The sequence below is a fragment of the Pocillopora damicornis genome, chromosome 10, assembly GCF_964200805.1.
Source record: "Pocillopora damicornis chromosome 10, jaPocDami1.2, whole genome shotgun sequence".
NCBI classification, from domain to species: Eukaryota; Metazoa; Cnidaria; class Anthozoa; order Scleractinia; family Pocilloporidae; genus Pocillopora; species Pocillopora damicornis.
In genome coordinates, this window is record NC_142679.1 from 5,658,932 (window position 1) to 5,680,723 (window position 21,792).

Consider the following 21,792-nt stretch of genomic DNA (forward strand, 5'->3'; position numbering starts at 1 on the left):
AGCACTGGTATCTAAATTCCTCGACCCAATCCCCCAACGAACAAAAAGCGGTTGTTTTTGAAAGAGTTAGTGCTGAACTCAGAGGAAACGAAGCTTTAAAACCACCCTTTATGGAACGAGTTTAACTTTCATGTCTCACTAAAGAAGAAATTCTCTGTTTCCCAGTTGTGGAAAAATAAATACTGAATAGTTAAAAGCTACGAAAAGACGTGAACAGCCAAATAATTACCTTCGCGCCGAAAAGGAAACAAACATGGCGAGTGATGCTAGTGATGACAAGCGTGTTTCGCAAGTAACTTGTTACGATCGCTACGGCTTTGCAGTGTATGATACAAGTTCTGAATTTGCAGTTGATGACTGTAGAACCCACGAATACAGGTGAGATCGTGGTCATTTCTCACGTTATTGTAGCGCCTTCAATGTAGGTCTCTAACTTTAAATTTCGTGAACTTAACAAGTTTGCTGTAGAGTAGCCATACCAGACGGGACTGCTTTGTTTATACAAACGCTTGATATAAAATCAAACAATGCGTTATTAGTCTGTCGTATATATGGTTGCTTTGCATTCATGTATTGACGAGTTTAGTTGTAAAGATTGATCATGAAAGACCGTTGATTATATACATGTATCCTCTGATCACAAGCTGGTTGTCATTATAATCTACAGCTGAAGAATTGAGACCACTCTTCGGTGCTGTAGTCCCGACACATGTTTTTATCTATGTTTTAGACAAAGTTCCTTTACTTTCGACCAAAAATGTTTTTCCATTTTGTAAACTAGACAACATTCAGATGCTGAAAGTTCCAAAGTTAGACAATTTTGGACAAAGATGCTCTCAAACTGGGAGGAAAATCAGCTCTTTTCTCCTAAACGGGTAAGCAAAAATTTTTGTGTCAAAATAGACATGATAAAAGCATTATAAACATTTTTGCAACTGACTCTTGGTTGCTGTCTCAGTTCAGATGTTGATCAACAAGCAGAAAATATCAATGTCAACTTTGAATAGGTTCTTTGTTGCTGTGCATCTGTTAAGTAATAGATTACAGATGATGTCAAAATGTGGTAAGAACAAAGAAGTTGCATGCAAGTCACAGCCTAGTGTGTCACTGATACAAATGTATACTTATTGCATAGTGACACCTTCTGTGATCTATCATGGCAACATAGAATCTCTTTGTTTTAATGTGATAAAGAAGCAAAAAAATGTTAAACCTTATTCTCCTTACTGTCAACCATACAAGTCTTACTGTATAATGTTAGTTCAGAAAATTTAGTATTGGATCAACTAATTATCCCCATATTGATATTTTTCTTTATGCTCATCCCTTATCTGGTTGATATTGTCCTGATATTGCGAGGAGAAATTCTGTCTTGGTCACTCATGGGAGTTAAAGGTTTAATGGTCATGTGGTCTGTGCATCTGTTCTCCAATAGATTTTAACCTTTTAATCCTCAAGAGTGACTAGCATCTAATTTCTCCTTACAATGTCACCCTTGAATCAAACATTAAGGTCATGAGAATAGAAGAAATGATCACCAACTGAAGCAGCTCTTGATTATTAAACAAATTCTCTTTGTCAGCACCTTGGGAAATGTATAGTGGATAGTATGGAGAATATCAATACTGATGTTAGGGAGTAAAGGGTTAAGTAAGAACCAATCAAAATGCATGGATAATTCAGCTTATTGCAAAACAACAATTTGTGAGAGTGTTAGTTGATAATCTTCAAGCTGTTGGTTGACATCTAGTCAACTGTCACACAACTATCGATCAACAGTTGAGAGATGATCAACCAATGGTTGACAGATACATTAAATCAAAATCAACTTATTCATTAATCTAACCTCTGAGCTTATGATTTGGTTCTACAATCTATCTGTAGTTCTAGTTAAACCTAGGACAGTTAGTCCTTAGTAGAGGTACCTTGTACACACTGTAACTATAGCCGCAGTATGGCTCTTTGATCAAGGGAGTCCTACATGATCATAATAATGTCATGGAGCATACATGTGCATTACACAGGTTCGGCGCTTTATTAAGCAAGGTGTACCTGATGACATGAGAGGAAAGATTTGGAACAAAATGGTTGGAAGCCAAGCAATCAAGGCTATCTCTTTATTTGATTACCAGGTAATCATAAGTACAGTTAATATCAGTTTTTTTTTATTGGCATAACAGTAATGATAGTGTAACTAATGGTGCTGTGAAAATGTTACGGTTCCTGTGCATCAAGAAAAATTTAAGTTTCCAAGTTGAGCATTTGTAACCCATATTAATTCTCTAAGTTCTTATACATGCAAAGTTTGTTCTTTCTCAGCTAACTATACATGACATTTTGTATCTTTGGTGTTTTACTTTTTACCAAACTAATTTTTAAAGTTCTATAATTTCTTAGGCCTGCTTAGCGGAGATACGCCAACTTCTTGTCGACTTGGGAGTCAGTGAATATGGAGGGACAAACTGTATTTCAAGACTAGGGCAAATTGTTGGTGAGAATACAATCTGATATTCCAGTTGTAATTAACTACATATACATGTATAATGCAGTCAAAAGTGATTTCTATCCTCTAAAGTCAATGCTATGGAATCATTAACTGTGAATTGCCTCTTTAAAAGGCTTCTTCTTGATTTGTATTAATTTTTAAAGTTGACTTGATGCTTCAATTCCAAGTTAACAATCTTAGTATTCTAAAATAGTGACAACGTTTTACTCTTACTAATTGTGATAATCAGCTGTCTTTGCCTTGATGGTAGCTTCAATGATTTTGAAACAGTTTAGCTTGAAAGGAAACAATAAGAGCTGATATGGCATGGAGACAAAAGAATATATTATTTTAGGATATACAAAAGTCAAGGCTTTAGTTTGTATTCCAGTCGCTAGATAGATAGTTGTTACTCTTATTAGACCTCATTTTCATTGGAGTGGCAAGGCCTTTATCCTGTACAAGCTATTTTTCATGGAGTCAATGCCATTTACATATACATTGTAATTCTCATTTGTGTTGTCGGGTCACTGGTTGACAGCAACAAGGAAAATCTCATAGATAGCCCTAATACTGTCATCATGACAAGACAGTGGAAAAGAAATCTTCATAAGCAGATATCAGTTTTCAGACAAATCATGTTGGATATAGGTAGGTGAATGTAATAGTTTGTAATATTTCCCTTGTGCAGTATACCTTTCAAAGTTTAATTGCACCTCTCCGAAAATTGGAAATGAACTTTGATTTCTTTGACAGGGTGTGAATTAAAAATACACATACCAATCTGTGTGCTTTTGTTTGCCTCATTAAGTGCCCAAAGCAATCCCAAAATTCCATTCCACACGTACTGTGCTTTATCACTTCCTCTTTTCCCTTCTCAAACAAATAAATCAAGGTTCACATAACTGTACTTGTAATTACAAGGAAAGTGAAAATAAACTGATGATTGCGGAAAAGTTTGATTCAAATAGTAAGTGCCTATATAAATTCTTACCAGTCTAGTAATTTGAATTATACAGATGTGCTACAATGTATTCTTAAATGGATTCAACGTGCCTAAAAGTGACTGTAATATTCATTATTTAGACAGATCTTTCCCAAGTCATAAGATGTTCATAGAAGGGACAAGTGAAGGAAAAGAGGGAAGAGCAACACTCTTTAGAGTTCTGGCAGTGTATGCAATGTATAATCCTCAAGTGTCATATTGCCAAGGTAAACCTCAGCCTGTTGTCCACTTTTTGGCAAATGCTATCTACTACTGGTACTTGTCATATTGCCAAGGAAAACCTCAGCCTATTTTCCCCTTTTGGCAAATGCCATTAGCTAACCAGTGCTTGTTTTACCTTCTAATCTAATTAATTATTTTCACAGGCATGTCCTACATTGCAGGAATGTTTCTTATGAACATGGATGAGGAGGTAGGTTTATTTGATGTTTGACTCTTCTCTCAATAACTAGTCTCTTTAAAATAGTTATTCAACAAGTACAAACAGGATATTAGGGATTGCTAGATAGCCAATAAGGGGTGGAATAAAAGTCATTTTGAATCATATTTTCTAAATAAATTTCCCATAAACCAATAAAAACCCTCACACTACAGGACTCCAGTAATCTAGTATGTAAAATAGAATAATCCACTCCACAACCAACATCTGGATGGAACATGTACTCTTCAATGCATTTGTCACTGAACAACTTTTTCTCAAAATGAAGACAATTTGAAAGAAAAAATGACAGAAATTCATTTTTTTAATTTTATGATTAAGAAAAAATTTAATTATTTTTCAGAATTTAAATTTTTTTGGAATTGAAAAAACAGCATTTCTGTATATGATTTTGAACTATCATTAATTTACTGAAACACTCAACTGTTTTTTGCAATACAGTGATATACTTGATTTTCTTAAAAGTATCTTTATACAATTTCTTTCAGGATTCCTTTTGGTGTTTGGTTTCTATGTTTGAAAGACCAAAGTACTTAGCCGGCTATTTTAATGATTCACTTGGAAAGTAAGTTCCTTGACAGTAACACCAAGAGAAAGCTTAGTTTTGCAATTGACTGTTTTGTCCTGACTGTGTCCTTTTTTTTGATGAACTTTGCTTTCCTCCATTCTGTGATTCAACCAACTCATCAGATGGTGATAAAACCTTCTTTTCCTTTTTTGCAAACAAGTTTCCTGGCAAGTTACTTTCTTTTATTTGACTTGCATTCTCAATGACTGATTTTATTTACCTATAACACTAGTAAGCCTTACTCTTTTCATCTGAAGAGTAACACTAACAAAACTTGTAACAAAACAATGTAAAAAAGTTGATTGTGTGGCATAACTAGCTTCCCTGTAGATACACACTGCATATTAATTAAATGTCATACAATGTAGCTGTCTGAAATTTACTGCTTCTATGTCATATCTTTAGGATACAAAGACATGCATCAGTTTTTGAGAGACTAATGTGACAGAGACGAACCAAGCTATACAAACACCTGGTAGAGTCTTTTTATAATTTTTTTCCAGTTGTCTCATTGTAGACTTCCATTTATACCTTCTTAGGGTTAGGGTGATAAAACTGACCTGATGGTGTTCTCTTACAGCAGTTTTGAATAGAAGGTTCACAATTGATTCCTAACAGCTTAGCAATAGGCCCCTCCATTTGAGTACATCTTAAGGATTTCTAAGGCAGACAGATCAGCAACCCCCAGGGGTGACAATAAAAGTGATTACATGTCAATTGAAATTTTAAGAATGGAGGGGCATGTCAAAAATTAATCATCAATGTCATTTGTAAGATACTTATTATATGTAGCTACAATGGCCTAATACATTAAGTTATTGATACAAGACCATCTTTTGTGAGATTTAGTATAATTATGAAAATATACAGGTTTTGAAATTCAAAGCCTTCTTTGGGAAAACAGTTTAATACACAATTAAGACCTTTTCTGGTGGCAAATAGTGATGCTCAAATCTGAATTCTAGGAGATGCATGGAGTGTCGCCTCTCATGTACCTGACACCATGGTTCATGGCGTTGTTTACATCTCTTCCATGCTGGGATGCTGTGCTCACCATTTGGGATTTGCTTCTCTTGGAAGGTATGATGCTGTGGTTGTGATAAACAAGGTTTACTTTGTGAGTAACCCTTTACTTACTAACATCAGTATGCATATTCTCCATACTGTTCTCTGAACATTTCCTAATGTGCTGATTAGGAGAATTTGTTCCACAATCCAGAGCTTCTTTAGTTGATGATCATTTTCTTCATTCTCATGACCTTAATTTGTGACTGCGAGGTGATATTGTAGGGAGAAAGTAAATTCTAGTCATTCTTTAAAAGAGAGGATTGTTAACACTATGCCTCTATTGAATACAATCATTGCATATGGTTTGATTTTATCTAGTGTTCCAATTTTCCAAGTAAAGAAAAAAAATTAAACCAGAGACAGAATCAAACCACAATATGTACATAACAAAAGTTGTAAAAATTAACAGCTTGTCCATTTGGCAGTTTCTTTGGGTGCATTTAGCTCAGCTGAATTGATTACTAGTAGTTATCTGTTATTTCAGGCATTTCCATTATCTTCCAAGTTGCCCTTGCACTTCTGGACGTCTTGTCAGGTTTGCTATTTTGTTTGATTTTTGATAAAGTTGTTATTGGTGTTATTGGTGTGGCAGTTTATTTATGGATTACATCTTTTAGTTGTACATTGAAGTAGCTCCTTTTCTTTCTCTTTTCTTTGTGATCTATCATTGGTAGTGTGCAATATGTCAGAGAGAATCCATATATGTATGTCTTATTCACCAATTTTATGGACCACTCTGGAGAATGCAGAATGTGAGACTTACATGTACGTCTTCATTATTTGGAATTGCAGTTGAGATTCTTCCATTGACGGAAATAGCACAAGTTCTGCCGATATTACTGCGTCCTTCAGCAAGTTTGTAAGTCAATTAAAATCTATGAAACAGTGAACGAATTCTCTCTTATTGAACATAATGCAGCTGAATCTTATTACAAAAGCCACCATAAAAACGAAGGAGAGAAGCCATGATAAAGAGGAGGCTGTCATAGGGGATAGTATAGTAAAGTCTGTATTCAAGCCACATGGCCCATCCAGCTGACACTTATCCTGGTTTTCTGCTCCCTCCTGGGTAGGAAGCCAGTTCATCACATGGTTACTTCTCAGCAATTCATTAGACTTCCCTGACAATTTGCCATTACCCATTTATACTCCTGGGTGGAGAGGCACTGAGAACAATGTGTCTTGTCCAAGAACACGACACAATGACCCAGCCAGGTCTCAAACCCAGACCTCTCAACCCAGACGCCAGCTCACTTACTATTAGGCAACTGTGTCTCCCAGACCAATAAAAAGACACCATAGTTGAATGCTAAGATGAGGAGTGTTAACAAAAGAGAACAGTCTTTAGTCAAGTTTGTAAACATTTATTTTCTCTTGCATGAAAAAGAGCTGTTACCAGTAATTATTGTTTGCTTGAATGAGCTGTCTCACATTTTGCTGACTAGATCTTCATTTATTGTTTAACCCTTTAATCCATACAGTACCACTCCTGAATCAAACATGTAAGGTATGGGAATACCCACTAAAGAAGCTCCTGATTGTCAAACAAATTCTCCCTGTGGGTACTGTAGAATTTCTTGAGCTAATAGTATGGAGAATATGCATGTTGATGTAAGGCTGTAATTAGTTAACCCTTTAACTCCCAGATCAAATTTGTAATTCTCCTTATTGTCAGCCATACGTGGCTTATGATGTTAGTTCAGAGAATTTAGTATTGGATCAACTAATTGTCCCCAAATGGACATTTTTCTTTATTTTCGTCATTTAACTGGTTGACATTGTATTGATATTGTGAGGAGAAATTCTTTCTTGGTCACCCATGGGAGTTAAAGGGTTAATTAGCTACGTATGAGGTGTTTAGGGTACATTAATCTGAGTCCAGTTTTACCACCTCAACAGGATCACTCGTGAAAAGCTGGTTGCCGCAATTTGGAAAGTGAAGCCAATTCTGAGATGGGAAATTGACTCAATTCAAGCTATACTTGATGAGGAAGAGGCTGGTTGCAAAGGTACTGTGTAAATTGTACTCGTTGTATACTTTTGGAGCCGATGTAAGAGTTTCAAGTGATCTTATTCGCTGATAGCCCCGTTATAACTTGTACCCAGCACAAAGAAGAATGCGTCCTTCCTCATGAAGGATTTCGATTTTTATACCTGGTTTAAGAGTTTTTCCTGAAAGGACCCCAAGAGCCTCGGCTGAAACTGTCGTTTTAAGAACACCAACAAGCATCTTTGCGTACCAAAGCAGAACTGTTCTTGTATCATGGCTTAATCTAGTTGCCATCCTACCATTCTCCAGGGTTTACAACAAATAATACAGCTCACGCTCACTAAAGCAAATTCCACGCGCGAAACACGCAAATCTCTCTCATACGAATGCGTGAAGATTACACGCAATCTTCCAACTGTAACTACTGTAATCAAGTACAGTTCGTGTTTTGCAAAATGTCAACGACTTGTTTTCCTGCTAATTTTTCTTCTTTTACCACTCCTCTCAGTTTAAGGAGTAGCACGCCATTACTACATACATGTTTGTGTTGTAAAATTTGGACTGGAAGATTGATTTAGATTCAAGTCTTCTATTCTATGCCTCTGGTTGTTCAGTACCAGACCAAGGAATCATTTGCAACATTACGCGCGTGTAACGAGCAAACGCGTGTTGTTACTTGCGCGGAGGTATTTATTCGCTCTTATACCTTGTCTTGGTAGCAAATACAACAAGAGGTAACAAGAGAAGTTTGAACAATCAGAATGAGGACGACAACAGGAAAAGACAACGAACCTTCAGCAATCAATCCCCTCAAGGTAGAATAAAAAAGGCTTTTAAAGATAGGGAGAACGGTTGTTTCTAAATATACATGTATCATATTTTCATGTTTGTTGCTGCTTTCATTATTCATGTAGCACCGGCTGAACCGTCCCTTTTCCAACGCTTTATTGGATTTTTTTCTTCGAACGATGAATCAGAGGCCAAATTTACCACTAACGACATCGAGATGACCACATTTTCAGTTGTCAGCGGGCAAAGTCCAAGTGTGCTCACGCCCTCGTTATGCTGTTCAGCAGCAGGAGCCTTGAAGACACAGCATGGAAAAGGTTTGTGTTATTGGCACTCAAGAAACTGCGCATGTCACGAAATAGCTTGTAAATCCATGGCAAATCTGTTGCAAAGCTATACTTAGCAGTGCTTTTGAAAAATATAAAAGTGGTGACATTAAACCCACAACAAGGGTCTTTTTCTAACCTCAAGCAGACAACCAACGCTGAATGTTGCATACGTTTTTCAGCTCTGTCCAGGCAGAAGAGTAACGTCACAGTGACGTACCATTCCAACCAGGAATTCTGCATTACAATCAACTTTTCTTTTCATAACTCACAATATCCCCATCTTGTTCTCCTAGTGAGCGGTCTTAGGAAGCCCGTGGGTCAGCACAAACGTCATAATCGTTACAATAAGGTATCCCGCAGAAGATCTAACAATGGAAAAGATGTGCTTAGAAGACGTCACGTGGTTTTCCAAGGCAGTCTGGGGAGTCCTGTAAGGAGAAGTCCGCGCTTCGCGGGACAGTGAACCCCTGTGGGGACTGTGGTGAGAAAACAGCGGTAAAACTGAAGGAATTATGGAACGTAGAGAAAAGATATCCTTGATGTGAATAGTCAGTTGGATGAAATTAATTGGAAGGGTGCATTGTTATTACTTTTTAAAATTCCAAGATCTGATTAATGATTAACGCTTCCTAAAACATTCACAAATTATCCAGGAAACATATTCTTACAAAAAAACTTGAAATATAACTACTATCAATGGAAGCAAAAAAACTGCCGGCACATCCAGCACGCGTAATTTTAAAAGACGTGTACCGCTTTAGCTATATACTTTTTGTTGTGCTTTTTCGTTTTTTAACAGCACTTTTTTTTAGCTTTGCCGGTATTCCTATCTTGTGATCAGTTTTTATTCACCACAAACTACATCAGTTATTGCCGGATAGAAACATCTCAAAATACATTTTAAGGAGGCCACGCGTTTCAAACGTATTGCGACTCGCACAGACCGTTTTGAAAATACCTTCATTTTCGATATGGCAAGCAACTTGTGAATATATTTACAACATTTAAGCCTATAGTATTTTATATTATATGTAAATCATAGATCCTAGCATTATTGTAAATCATTATTATCAAACTTTTTACCTTCATTTGAATTGTATTTTGACGCAATTTAGTCTGCGACTCCGATGTAACCATCCAAATAAAGCTATTATGTTCTATTCTATTCGTGAAGTAGATTACCATGACCTTGGTAAGTTTAGGTTCCATATTGAAACGCCTTCTTCTTTTGTCTGTGTTCTTTTTTTGAAGGCAAAGGTCCAGTCTCCCAACAGTCTGGTGCGAAGGTAAGTGAAACAATTTAAAGTAATATCATATGGTGCAACCTCTTTTCAAAGGGCGTGCACCCTCGTGAAGGCATTTTTTTTTCCATGGTGCCTCTCTCTACCCAGGAGCGTAGAGGGATAGGAACATATTATCAGGAAAACTTGATGAAATGCTGGGAGGGGGTTAACATCCTATTTTCTGATATGCCATACTAGGGAGCAGCAATATCCCTCGTCGCTTCATGCCACAGAGCAATTTTCAAGCAAGTGTCGAAAGTAATCCAAGATTGTACTGGTTGTACTTTACTTCGATCTGTGATTGGGCCAGAAAACTTACGCCACCCTCTCAACCAATCAGAGGCAAAACTAAAGCCAACCATGGGCTGGTCACGTGAAACACTGCGCTTCAGGCAGTTTGCTTGTTTTGACTTTGAGTTCGAACTGACTACGTAGAGAGAGCACTGTAATGCTCTCCTTTGTTGTGACTGATCTTCGTGATTACTTTGTGTTTGGTTAACGACACTCAATCAAAGAGCCACTAGATTTGTACGACGTACTTTTACCTTGTTTGGTTTCTTTAAACAAGCAACTGGTTGCATTTTAGTAAATTTTCCTCATTGGCTGGGAAAAAGGTGCGATTTAGAGCAAAAAATGGTGCGATTCGTGAATAAATCGCACCAATGAGAGCTAATCAGATTACAAGAATCACCAGTGATTTTAAAACGGATGTAATAAACCATTAATAACTTTGCATTTTGTTGTATTCAACGATCTTTAGCTCTGCCACAAATCAACACGCCTTCAAGCAGTTCAATACTCCTACCCCTCTCAGACGCTCTCAGGTATGAGTACATTTGCATCTTTTTCGTCCTTCAGCTGTATTTTCATTGATACACGTAAAGAAAAAGTCAAATGCGTGGGGAACGTAGTGGTTCATTAGTTTACGTGCTGGATTTCGAACCGAACGATCTGGGCTCGAGTCCTGGTCGAAGTGACTTTGTTGTGGTTCTCTCTCTATACTCAAGAGTGCAAATTATACAGTCATCAGGGAGATGGGATAAACTGATGGCCTGCAGAGGACTGGCAGACATCTTCGTTTGTCACCATTTATCTGAAAGTTAACAGTTTCTTCAAATTCCCCCAAATTGACTCGATCATTTCTCCTTCTCTATTGAAAACTTAAGGATCAGGTCGGATCGAGTTTCAGGACAATTCAGTTGAGCTTCGGGAATACTGCAATCAAACTTGAGAAAAATATTTCCATTTAATTTTGCAGGTTAAACCCCTTTTTCAACATTCCCCGTCAACTTTTGAATCATCTCCAAAGACACTGACGTCACCTGACCTCTTGATGTCTCCGGATTTGGAAATGACGTCATTTGAATGTAAGGAGAAGAGACTTGACTTTACGTAGGGATTATTGGCTTAGTGTTACATGGAGTTACTCTAGAGAAGTCAAGATTGAAGTGGATCATCACAAGTTTGTTGACGATGAGTACAAGATGTGATTGTTTGGCGCGCATAATAAACTATGTACATTTAAGAGCAGCTACAGTGCATAGTAAGCCTTATTCTGTCGATCTTTGTTGTCCCCTGAGGAGAAATGTGGACTTTCTGCGTGTGACATAGCTTTAAAAATTTCAGAGGAGGTCGCAAGCTGTTTTTACTCGCTAAGAAGTCTTGACAAAATTGAAAACGTTTGGTCATTTTCAAGCCATTTTCAACTGAGTCTCGAAGGTGATCCGGAATTCATTCACCACTTCCTTTGTTCTAATCGGCTGGCTGTGATAACTTTGGGCTTGGCTTTATGACACTCAAAAATGATCCTCTGGTCGTGATAACATGATTATAATTGAATGGTTTATAACTGAAAAACCTTTTATTTACATGAAAGAAATTTTTATGTATTGCTTTCAATGGGTCGTTGCTAGAATGAGTTTCAGAGCTGCTTTAACCTGACATGTTACCTCACTAACTTTCCTCAATAAGTGTGGTTTCCAGACTTTTTCGCTTTTTACAGTTCGTTGACTTCAGTTGCGAGAAAGTTCTCGCAAATTCTGACTAGTCATCGTTACTATTAGCAACCATTCCTGTCGCCATGGCATCCGCCAAAATGTCGAATGTCAGCTCCCAGGCTTTGCGGCATTCATCAGTTAAGAGTTCTCTTAATTCTTGGGAAAGTGTGAACAGCAATGCTTGTTTCACTACCTGTCAATTACAAATAAAATTTAACATTATGAACCAAAATACATAAGCAACAATCTAAAGATAGGTTCCCGAAAGCGTCAGTTCCAACTCATATCTTTTTCATCACAAATACTTTTCCCTTTGGTCCCGACTCTTAAAGATATGCTCAGTATTCTTTCAATGTTTTTTTTACATACCTTAAAACACATTTTCTCTTTGTATTTAAAAAGGAAAAGTCCGTGTTGCTTATAACTACTTTTCGTATAGCTCAGTTAAGATATGTTCCAATTCCTTAAAAATACGCTCCCTTACCTTAGTAATATTCTCCGCTTTAAAACTGCCATTAGTATACCTAAAATAAAACGTTTTATCCACGAGACCTCACTAACCTCACTACACGTTTTGCATGTGCTTAGACTTGTTTTCTCTACCTTTCTTTCATGTTTTGTACATAAAGCCGAAATATGCGTTTCTTGTCCATTTGTAATTAATTTATATTGAAGACAGGTTTTCACTGGCAGCTCATCACGATATAGGAGCCTGCGATACTTACGTTAAGCTGCTGTCTTTTTATTCCCATGTTGGCATGAATTGTTCCTAGTCTCTCCAGAGTAGGTAGTAAAGGGGTTAGGTCGTCTAGATTTTGTAAAGCTTTATCTAAGGTACTGATAACTGACGTGATATGACCTTGGAATTCGTCGCTCTCTAAGTCGGAGCTGGAGAAATAGTCCTGGGCTTCGGGAGCGATTTGAAATATCCTTAAAATTGCAAAAGAAGTTAACAAAAGCAACCTAAACACTGGCTGTGAGAAGCGTAGCCAGATGTCTAAAGTATAATGTAGTGTTTTTAAAAAATTTAAATCTAAGGGCACAACGTCTCCCCAAGCTGTCAAGAAAATCGAAGGGTTAGCAAAACCGGAGGGGTGAGGAACATTCACGGCGATGGAAACAAAGGGGAAAGTAAAGCTCAGCATTGATAAACACGGGCGAACAGAAGAGGTTTGAGCGGTTTTGTAAACACTCCGGAGTGCTAAGTCATTACTTGCTGTTAACATGTTGCAGCTCCGTTTTTTGACCTCCGAAAATCATCAACTTGTTTTAAAACCGATAAAGAAACGTCTGGAAAACAGAACTAGGGCATTATCTGCGCAATCTGTAAACGTTCATCTGCCGAAGGTCAAGTGTTTTCGAGAGGCTATATCTTATTTGTTTACTATAAAAACTGTTTCTTTCTGTTTTCCATTATTTTCATTTCAAACGTGGAAATCTGAACAGCGTTTGTCTGGTTTATAAGTTAGTTGATGAAATTCACTTTACACGAGTGCAAGTACCGCACATGTGGACAGTACTGTGCGAGAATCAATTAACAACTTGTTGAAGGCGTGAAACTGTACACCTTGTTTAAAATTCAAGACCCCGGAAACCATACCTTATATTGACGGTACACAGGCATTTAGGCCAAAATGGGAAGTTCTCCTCGGGGTAAGGCGTCACATAAACGTTATCAATTAATAACGCCTGATTGCTTAAGTTCTTAAGGGAGCAGTCGGAAGCCTGAGAATGAACTTTGTTTGTGGAGAAGAATGTCGATCAGTGCGAAAATTTTCTATGAATGTTACGTTAAAGCATCTTCCTAGCTTCGCGCACAGGGGAATAAGCATTGTAAGTGGCGAGTCAAAGCCAGTCAGTCAGGCGTTAAATTGCTTACAGGCATTGAATCCATTCATAATTTACATATAACGTGACACTGAAAATTCGATACGTCACAACAATCTGATTCTTTGGTGATCATTCAAAAATTACTTTTCACTTGAAGGATAATAAGAAATATCAGTTTGTTTAGATGGAACAGCATTGAATTGGAAAGAGTGAAGCAGAGAGTAGGACGCACCGTTAAAAGATAAAAAAAAGATTGAAGTGGATTGGAGATAATAAGCATGAAACATGTGGCTCTGATTTTTCAAAATGCCTCAACCGACTGACCGTGTCCTATATCTGCATCAAAGCCGGTCGGCGCACAATACTCGCCTTTTGAACAATTTTTGTCCGGCCTCTCTTTCTGGCTTTGTCGCTTCCCTCCACGTGTCCCTGACAAGAACTTTGTCATATTCACTAAGTGCTTTTGACGAGGGAGTCAGATTGCTGCCGGTTGCGCTCTCCATAGCTTCTTGAGTTATCTTCTGCTCTCTAAGTGTAAAAGAGACTGATTGTTTACGCGCCTTTCCTAGATGGAGTCTGGCAATTGTTTGATAGAGGTCTGGGGTCGAGTTCATTTAGATGACTTTGCTATCAAAGCTCTTAGCACGAACAATATTTTAAATCTTAGCAAAACTGTGTCAAAAAAAGAAAAAACAAATTATGCGAAATGGATAAGAATTATGGCTGTCATAATATTAATGATAGCGAGTCCTCATTAAAAGAGGAATGAAACTTTTGATCACATTTACGAAAGGCTGGAATTAACTCTCTTATCGTGTTCTCTCTCGATTGAAACGGAGACGAAATAATTCGTAGAACCTAAAAGACGAGAAAAATCATGAAGAGCTAACTCCATTTTCTCAACTCCCACAAACATTGAATGTCGATTTTCTTCGATAGTTTTTCCTGTTTAAAGGAAATTGTCGTTAATTCAGTGATTAGTTTGATTTGCATTTGGAAAGATAGGGACTTAATTAGTTTTCAGTAAGTGTATCGTTTGCTTGCAAGCACACATTTTGCGTATTTTTTGCCTCTCCATGTAAACTTACCTTCCCATTAAATTGTATGAAATAAATTTCTCAATATAGCGTTTCAAAGTTCTGATAACTGGTTACTTTATGATAATCGAGAATTATAGGCCCTAGGTGTTTTAAAATGAATTGTTTTATGCATATTCATTGTGTTTAGCGGTGAACTTTATAAAGACGAGCTATGCACCATTCTAATGGTACGCTATTGTACACTTCTTTTCTTTCCATAGATGCGCTAAAAGCTGAAAGTTGCGAGTAAAAAAAAAACATTAACTCCAATTGTCTTGGTAATAACCAATGAGATTTGCGGTTATCCATGAATTATAGTCGGTTTCTTTTATTAAAAGATATGCATCTTCACGATCATTAAGGGAGTTACACTGAAATGCTAGAGAAAGATATTTTATGAGTCTGTGAAACAATAGCCTTAAAGTCTTCATTGGGAGATCATGGTAGATACAGAATAACCAAAATTTTTTTTCATGAATACGGTAGCATTTCTAGACCAACAGCTACAGCAGTTGGAGCAATTTTCCTCTTTTCTTTTCTTCTCTTTTGATTTGTTTTCTTGACTCTGTGGCTTATGTAATTGCACTGACGTGAAGGGAAGGGAATACTTCATATTGTCTCTGTCTACTCTCTTCTTTGGATTTTTAGGTTGGCTTTATCGGCTGATATTTTCAATACATCTCCAAGTATTTCCCACCCAATCCAAGATAGAACTGACTAAGGGTAAAGCACAACATCAGAACTGGGTCCGATTCATACCTTAATCCTCAGCGACACAGCGGTGGTCAACGGCCAGGCATGCGCAAGAAGATCAATTTTATCAGGCCGCTAATTTCCCGTACAAAATTACAAAGGAAATTATGAAACAACCGCAGTTATGAAACTTATGCGAAGACAAATTTAAACGTGAAATCTGTGAACCTGGTTAGGCTGCCAAAAGCTGCTTCTCTGTTCTTTAAAGTTTGACTTTTAAATATGGCTTCGGCTATGTTTAGTTACCGGGATTTTCGAGAAAAGGGCCCCTGGTTCGAATCTTACCTTTCTTCTCGATATCGAAAAACAATCTTTTGACAGTCGTCGTCTTCTTCTAGAAAAGGGTCACAAGTTGTACCTCAAAATTCGATTTTATGGACTTCACCGTCAACCATCTACACGAATGATCTGCCCAACGTCATTGAGAATGGCACTGTTACCTTGTTTGCTGATGATACAGCCCTACACTGTCCTTCAGCTTTTGGATGGCACACTGTGCTAACTGAAGACCAAGTCAGACTATCACAGTGGCTGTATGAGCAAAAACAGACATTAAATATTTCAAAATCTAAATGTAGTTGGTCAGACTATCACACTAACACACTGCAATACCTTTGCTAGACTATGCGGTTGTCACATGGGGAGATTAAAACTATTTTGACTCTTCTGAAGAAATTCCAGATGATACAAAATTAAGCTTCCAAAATCGTACTCAATGTGCCAAAAGATTCATCTGCTAACGAGGTGCTCGATCAGCTTGACTGGGCCGGATAACTTGACAAAAAAGAGATTTCTTAGACTGATATTGTTACATATTTATTGCTTTAAACGGTTTTTATTTTTGTGCTGTTTTTAATTTCATAGATTTAAAACATTCTTAATTACTATGCAACACTTTAGGTAGAAATAACATCTGTAGGCACCTGACATATCACTCCTGGGGACAAAACCGGTTTATTTATTTAGGTGCCAATGACTGGAACATCTTATCTGCACTGCTGAAATTTCGACTTTAAATAGACATATTAGAAGTACTCATTAAATGTTATCTATGCTTCTTAAACAAACGTCGCAGTGAGCCCACATTACTTGACCACGCCTATAGTTTCAATTTTCAACTTCAATTAAAATTATAATTTTCAATTATCACCATGTAGGCATGTCATTTTTATTATTTCTGTAATTTATTTTACGCCGGGCCCCACAGAAAAAAAAATATTTGTGACGCGGGTTCCCGTTGATATATTTTTATTACCATTTTTTTATAACCACGCTTTTACAAATTATTTTTGATAGAAAAACGTGTCCTACACTGTGCTAATGATCAAAATATGTTATTTACATCTGGCATGAGTTTTGATTCTCTCTCTATCAAAATATATAGTTTTTTTAGTGAGTGTATTGGTAATCGCATAAAACCGAGTAAAATTAAGAGTTAATATGACGCGTGTTTTCAGAAGTAGCAGAAATTGCACGACAAGAGCATTTTATTGTTGAGGGAAAAACTCCTCTCCATAACACTCCCTTTATTTTTAACTTCACTTGATAAAGACTTCTAGGAGGACTAGCTTAGTCACAATCAATTGCGTAAGAACATACATTAGTATTTATAGGTGACAGTATCACCAGGTGTTGGAGGATTTTAGTAAACGTCCATCAACCTATGGCAGCCAATCGTGTCGGGCTGCGTGTAACTTTTCTTTAATCTCTAATCTCTAACACAGATTCCAAATTATTACAATGAACAAACCAATCCTTTCAATTTAAGGACAGCTTAAAACAGAACACAAGATTCCTTAATATAAGCCGCCATAATGAAAGTTACTGTTAATTATTTACCAAGTTAAGAAAATGAGTGTCGAAGACCAATTGCTCTAAACTCATAATAAAAATTAGCACTGAACTTAAAAATAAGTGAACAATTTCTCGCGAAAGACTGACAAGGTGTTAGAGTCCCTTATGTTAGGAGGTAGTTCATTCAATGAGCGACAAAGTGAATTCTTAAAAGTTCCTGTCCAACCAAAAGGGACATTTTCTTGCCTACTAAGTAACTTACTATTATTTATTTACCACTTACAGAAACGACTTTCCTCCCTAAATTTCTTACCGTCATACTTCAGTTCCAGAATAACGAAAACAATATTAGTAAAATACAAATTGTAAAGAACAGTCTAGCTACATCAAAATACCACTTTCTTACCGAGTAGCTGAATACAAGTTCCTAAGGGGTGTCAGTTAACCCTTTTAATCCCTGAGAGTGACCAGCATCTAATTTCTCCTTACAATATCACCCATGAATCAAACATTAAGGTCAGGAGAATAAAGGAAATGATAATCAACTAAAGAACCTCTTGATTGTTGAACAAATTCTCTTTGCCAGCACATTTGGAAATGTATAGAGAACATTAAGGAAAATGTGCATATTGATGTTAGGGTGAAAAGGGAGAAATGTGAATTCCATATTTCAGAAATCTAGCAGAACTAACCGAAAACGAAAGAAACTTATACGAAAATATTTCTAAAAGGTCCGGGCACAAAACACGGGCCTGGCGAAAACAATTTTATGACCCGATAGGACAAGATTCGAATTTATCTGAACCGGTTTAAAACAGCTAACAAGCCACCATGTAATTGTGGTAATCTGGTTCAAATAATTACCGCCCTTTCTTGATCTGGAGTAGCAGCGTCACACTCTGCAACTTAAGAGGACAGAAAGTCGATTTAAAATTTACACAGCAAAACATGCAGTCCGTTGCTTTGCAAAGTTCATATGAACATGGTGGTATTACTTTAAACCACAGGACTAGAGAAAGAGGCAATTTGACTTTTCATGCCACTCTACCTTAGTCCTTACACCTTACTTTTGCAAAATCATTTTTTTTTTCACTGATTTCGGCTTTTAACTCCCGCGACGGACTTCGCCGAGAACGAGGAACCGCTTGTAGACTACTGTTGTCATAACAGAGTTTAAGAGACGACGATGGCGACGCAGTGGACAACGTCTGCACTAAGATACCAATGCAATTCCAGAGTACTTACGACATTGAATCTAAAAATGCTTTATTTTACTCAAATGCAACCGAATCTGGAATAAATATGATAATATTAATACAATGATATTTTAGCGAACATACCTTAATTCTCTAAACTTTTTCAAAGCTTCCGTGCAGCGTGCCTCACGAAGAACGTCACACAGTTTTTTGGTAGTAGCTTCCTTGCCGAAACTTCTTTTCCACCTCATTAGACCTTGGTAAAAAGCCTCTTTCACCCCATATGGTTCACGCATGTGATCCACGCAAATATTTTCAATCTCCGACTCCTTGAGACCCAGTTTTCGCAGAACGTCCTTCCATTTAGCACCGATTTCCTCGCGTATGCAGTGGAAATGGTCTTCTGTTGCTGGTTGTCTGTCACTGCCCATCGAGGATATATCGCAGCTGAAAGATTCTGTTTGATTGGCCTAGGAATCTGCTAAAAAAACATTCATCAGACAACATCATTGCTTTTATGTTAATCTCTTTCGTAAATTCGTGGACAAGCTTTCCCCATTTATTCAACCACGTCGCGTCAATCCTGCCACGGGATTGCATTCCTCTCAGTTTAACTCCAATACTCTAAAGTAATTTTCAGTTGAGCATCGAAGGTAATCCGCTGTATTTCGCTCTGTGATTTTTCTAGAAAATTCGCGCCTCTCTCTCAACCAACTTTACTCTCGGCAAGGATAATCGCTATCAAATTGTTCTTAAGTTACTCGAGTTCCCGTTTTCGTAGATCCCACGAATATCTAGAAATATTCAATCCTGTGTCGTGAATTTTGTTCAAAATGATTCTCAAAACATATAGAAACGCGAGAGAAGAATGTGTAATCCTTCCATGGAGACCATTTTGGCTTAAACTGTATAAGATGTGGGCCTAAGACAGAAAAAAACTTTCAGGTTTTTTACAGTTTAAAGTGGTAAACTGTGGTACTACGTGGGTGGGGGGGGGGGGGAAGGGGGGTATGGGGGGTATAAGAAGATAGTTTGGTTCTATCAACTGAGTTGTTATTGTAAATTGGCTGCCGTAAAGAGTTTCTAAAGCTGATGTTTGGAGTTTTAGCCCTTATGATAACCAATTGATGTCACTAACCCATTGAGGTTATCGTTTCTTGGCTTTCATTGGTTTCGTTCTCCTCTGGTGGCATTGTGATAGAAACTGCACCCGCAAACTCACAACCGTTGGAAGATGTGCCACTCTTAGAATTTTGGACAAAAATCTTTCGACTTGTCTGTTGATTGAATAACAAACAAAATAAAACAGAATAACCTCGATAACATATTGACTCATAACTTAGTCCTAAACCATCCTACAATTAATATTGCTACGTACGCGACTCCCGTTCGATTACTGTCGGTTTACTTAACGAATGATTAACAATTTTCACTTATCCTTGGGAAGATGATTAGTTTAGTATAATTGTTCGGGTCACTATCAGAGGTAAAGAGAGGTTTGGTGCTTAAATCACTTGGTTAATCCGTAAAGTGCACCTGACAGTAGCAAAACCGAATGAAACGACATATTTATTTGTAATGGTCGTGTCAACATTCGTTTGCTAGAAAGCGTTAAACAGGCTCTATATGTTTAACAATAAGCCAATTACGACCAGTTAAATCCGAAATATTTAGCGTTACTTCGATAACCTCGTGCGGGGTGAATATAGCGAGATATAACGCACTCCTTAGCAATTATGCTGGCATACCATAGGGGTGCGACTGTTTTGCGATTCATCACACGACTGGGAAACGAATGGAGAACGAATTTTGTTGGTTTGTAGTAGCAATGATATACAAACACAGGAGAGCTAAAATGGTTTACGACTGGGCAACTAATTTTACACGACTTGGGCACAGGTTAACGTTATTACAAGAACAGGAATGCTGAATTACTGCCACACGAGTGTTTTACGACTTCTGTACAATAGTGTACTTCACCTGTCGCGGTGAATACCCCGGGTAAAGATAAATTGAATACTCTGTTGGGCTGTCTTCTTGGTTAAATTTAAGGTTGCAGGAAAATTCTTTCACTCCTGGACGTGCTGGTCTAACTGCAAAATCACAGGCGTCTTTGACACGAAATCCATTGCGATATGCAGTGTCGTAGTCGTATATCTACAAAGAAAGGTTACAACGTATTAACCTTGCGTGGAAACTACTTAACTTATGGAAAGAGAAGTGAATCATAAAAAAATAAATTCTTTCTCACTCTCCAAGACCTTGGTCAACTCCGCGCATAACTTTATAACCGAGGTCATGGGGAAACATTCCGAAGCAATTTTTGGCGAGAGTGAGTTGTCATGATACGAAACACTACACGTTAACGTAGCATTAGGCATTTAGGCATTTGTTGAGGGGTAGAGGGGGGGGGGGGGGGGGAAGGGAAAACGAGTTCAAAGAAAATCTAAGATGACGTCATGTAATATCTGCAGTGTCCAGCGGTTATACCATAAGATCTGTTAGAACTGCATGTTAAATCTGCTCAATACCTGTACACTGGGAGGCTTATCCAGTTCCCAACCGTCTTCAAGATCAGTAAGCTTCACAATCACATCCTTTTCATCGTCGTACATCTTAAACGCTTTCTCCTTTGATGATCTCGAGCCAGGAAAAGACTCTTTCTCCTGCGCTTTCACTCGCTTGTTAAATAGGGATGTAAACCAAAGCATAAAGAGCGTCGCTTAGGATGTTTTAAAATAAATCTCAACAAAAATCTAAATCCAAATTTAACAGTGGAACAAGTTGTACAGAGTCGACTCGACCCAGACCTCCCTCCTTTTCGCGACTCGACCCAAGCCTCCCTCGTTTTTCACTCCTTCGCTATTATCGCACCGTTTACAGCTACTATTTACTATTTCTCTCAGGTTTACTAACTGAACGCCTGGAACAGGCTAGCAACAAAGAATCGTCTGGAAACACCCAGGCTCAAAAAATATGGTAGATGTAGGCCCCAGCTATTGAGTTTTTAAGGGGGGAGGGGGAGGGAGGTGGTTCGCACTCCTGCACCTCTTCCCTAAATCTGCCCTCTGAGCTTATTTGAGCTCGTTATGCTATACTTGACCATTTTAGCTGACTACTCGTTTTGCGACTTACCTTCTTTGAATCCTTATTATCACTGTAAATGTAGAAGCGCAGGTAAATTTT

The 21,792-nt window shown here is 37.7% G+C and overlaps 2 protein-coding genes and 1 pseudogene across 7 annotated transcripts; 1 reads left to right on the forward strand and 2 right to left on the reverse strand.

Annotated features, from left to right (window-relative positions):
- Positions 1-43: 43 nt before the first annotated feature.
- Positions 44-11,483, forward strand: LOC149038623 (uncharacterized; annotated as a pseudogene). The gene is made up of 19 exons (XR_016180460.1): positions 44-378; positions 782-875; positions 2,025-2,132; positions 2,398-2,490; positions 3,010-3,136; positions 3,572-3,697; positions 3,857-3,903; positions 4,419-4,495; positions 4,904-4,973; positions 5,464-5,578; positions 6,051-6,101; positions 6,359-6,425; positions 7,466-7,575; positions 8,276-8,371; positions 8,471-8,662; positions 8,968-9,155; positions 9,932-9,960; positions 10,718-10,781; positions 11,216-11,483. The product of XR_016180460.1 is annotated as an uncharacterized LOC149038623 (transcript).
- Positions 11,484-11,771: 288 nt separating this feature from the next.
- Positions 11,772-16,147, reverse strand: LOC149038624 (neuroglobin-like). 4 transcript variants are annotated; one of them, XM_089184915.1, is made up of 4 exons: positions 15,902-16,147; positions 14,154-14,312; positions 12,680-12,884; positions 11,772-12,147 (listed from the first exon to the last, which is right to left on the reverse strand). In XM_089184915.1, exons 2-4 carry the CDS (start codon positions 14,285-14,287, stop codon positions 12,001-12,003), a joined length of 486 nt encoding a protein of 161 aa, XP_089041041.1. In that variant the 5' UTR covers positions 14,288-14,312; positions 15,902-16,147; the 3' UTR covers positions 11,772-12,000. The 4 variants fall into 4 exon arrangements, with proteins under 4 accessions (XP_089041041.1, XP_089041040.1, XP_089041039.1 ...); XM_089184914.1 differs by lacking the exon at positions 15,902-16,147 and adding an exon at positions 14,873-14,961; XM_089184913.1 differs by lacking the exon at positions 15,902-16,147 and having other exon boundaries at positions 14,154-14,533.
- Positions 16,148-17,101: 954 nt separating this feature from the next.
- LOC149038625 (uncharacterized) lies at positions 17,102-21,447 on the reverse strand. 2 transcript variants are annotated; one of them, XM_089184917.1, is made up of 5 exons: positions 21,138-21,447; positions 20,587-20,763; positions 19,745-19,883; positions 18,751-19,087; positions 17,102-18,315 (listed from the first exon to the last, which is right to left on the reverse strand). In XM_089184917.1, exons 1-4 carry the CDS (start codon positions 21,315-21,317, stop codon positions 19,077-19,079), a joined length of 507 nt encoding a protein of 168 aa, XP_089041043.1. In that variant the 5' UTR covers positions 21,318-21,447; the 3' UTR covers positions 17,102-18,315; positions 18,751-19,076. The 2 variants fall into 2 exon arrangements, with proteins under 2 accessions (XP_089041043.1, XP_089041044.1); XM_089184918.1 differs by having other exon boundaries at positions 18,751-19,084; positions 21,138-21,444.
- Positions 21,448-21,792: the final 345 nt, after the last annotated feature.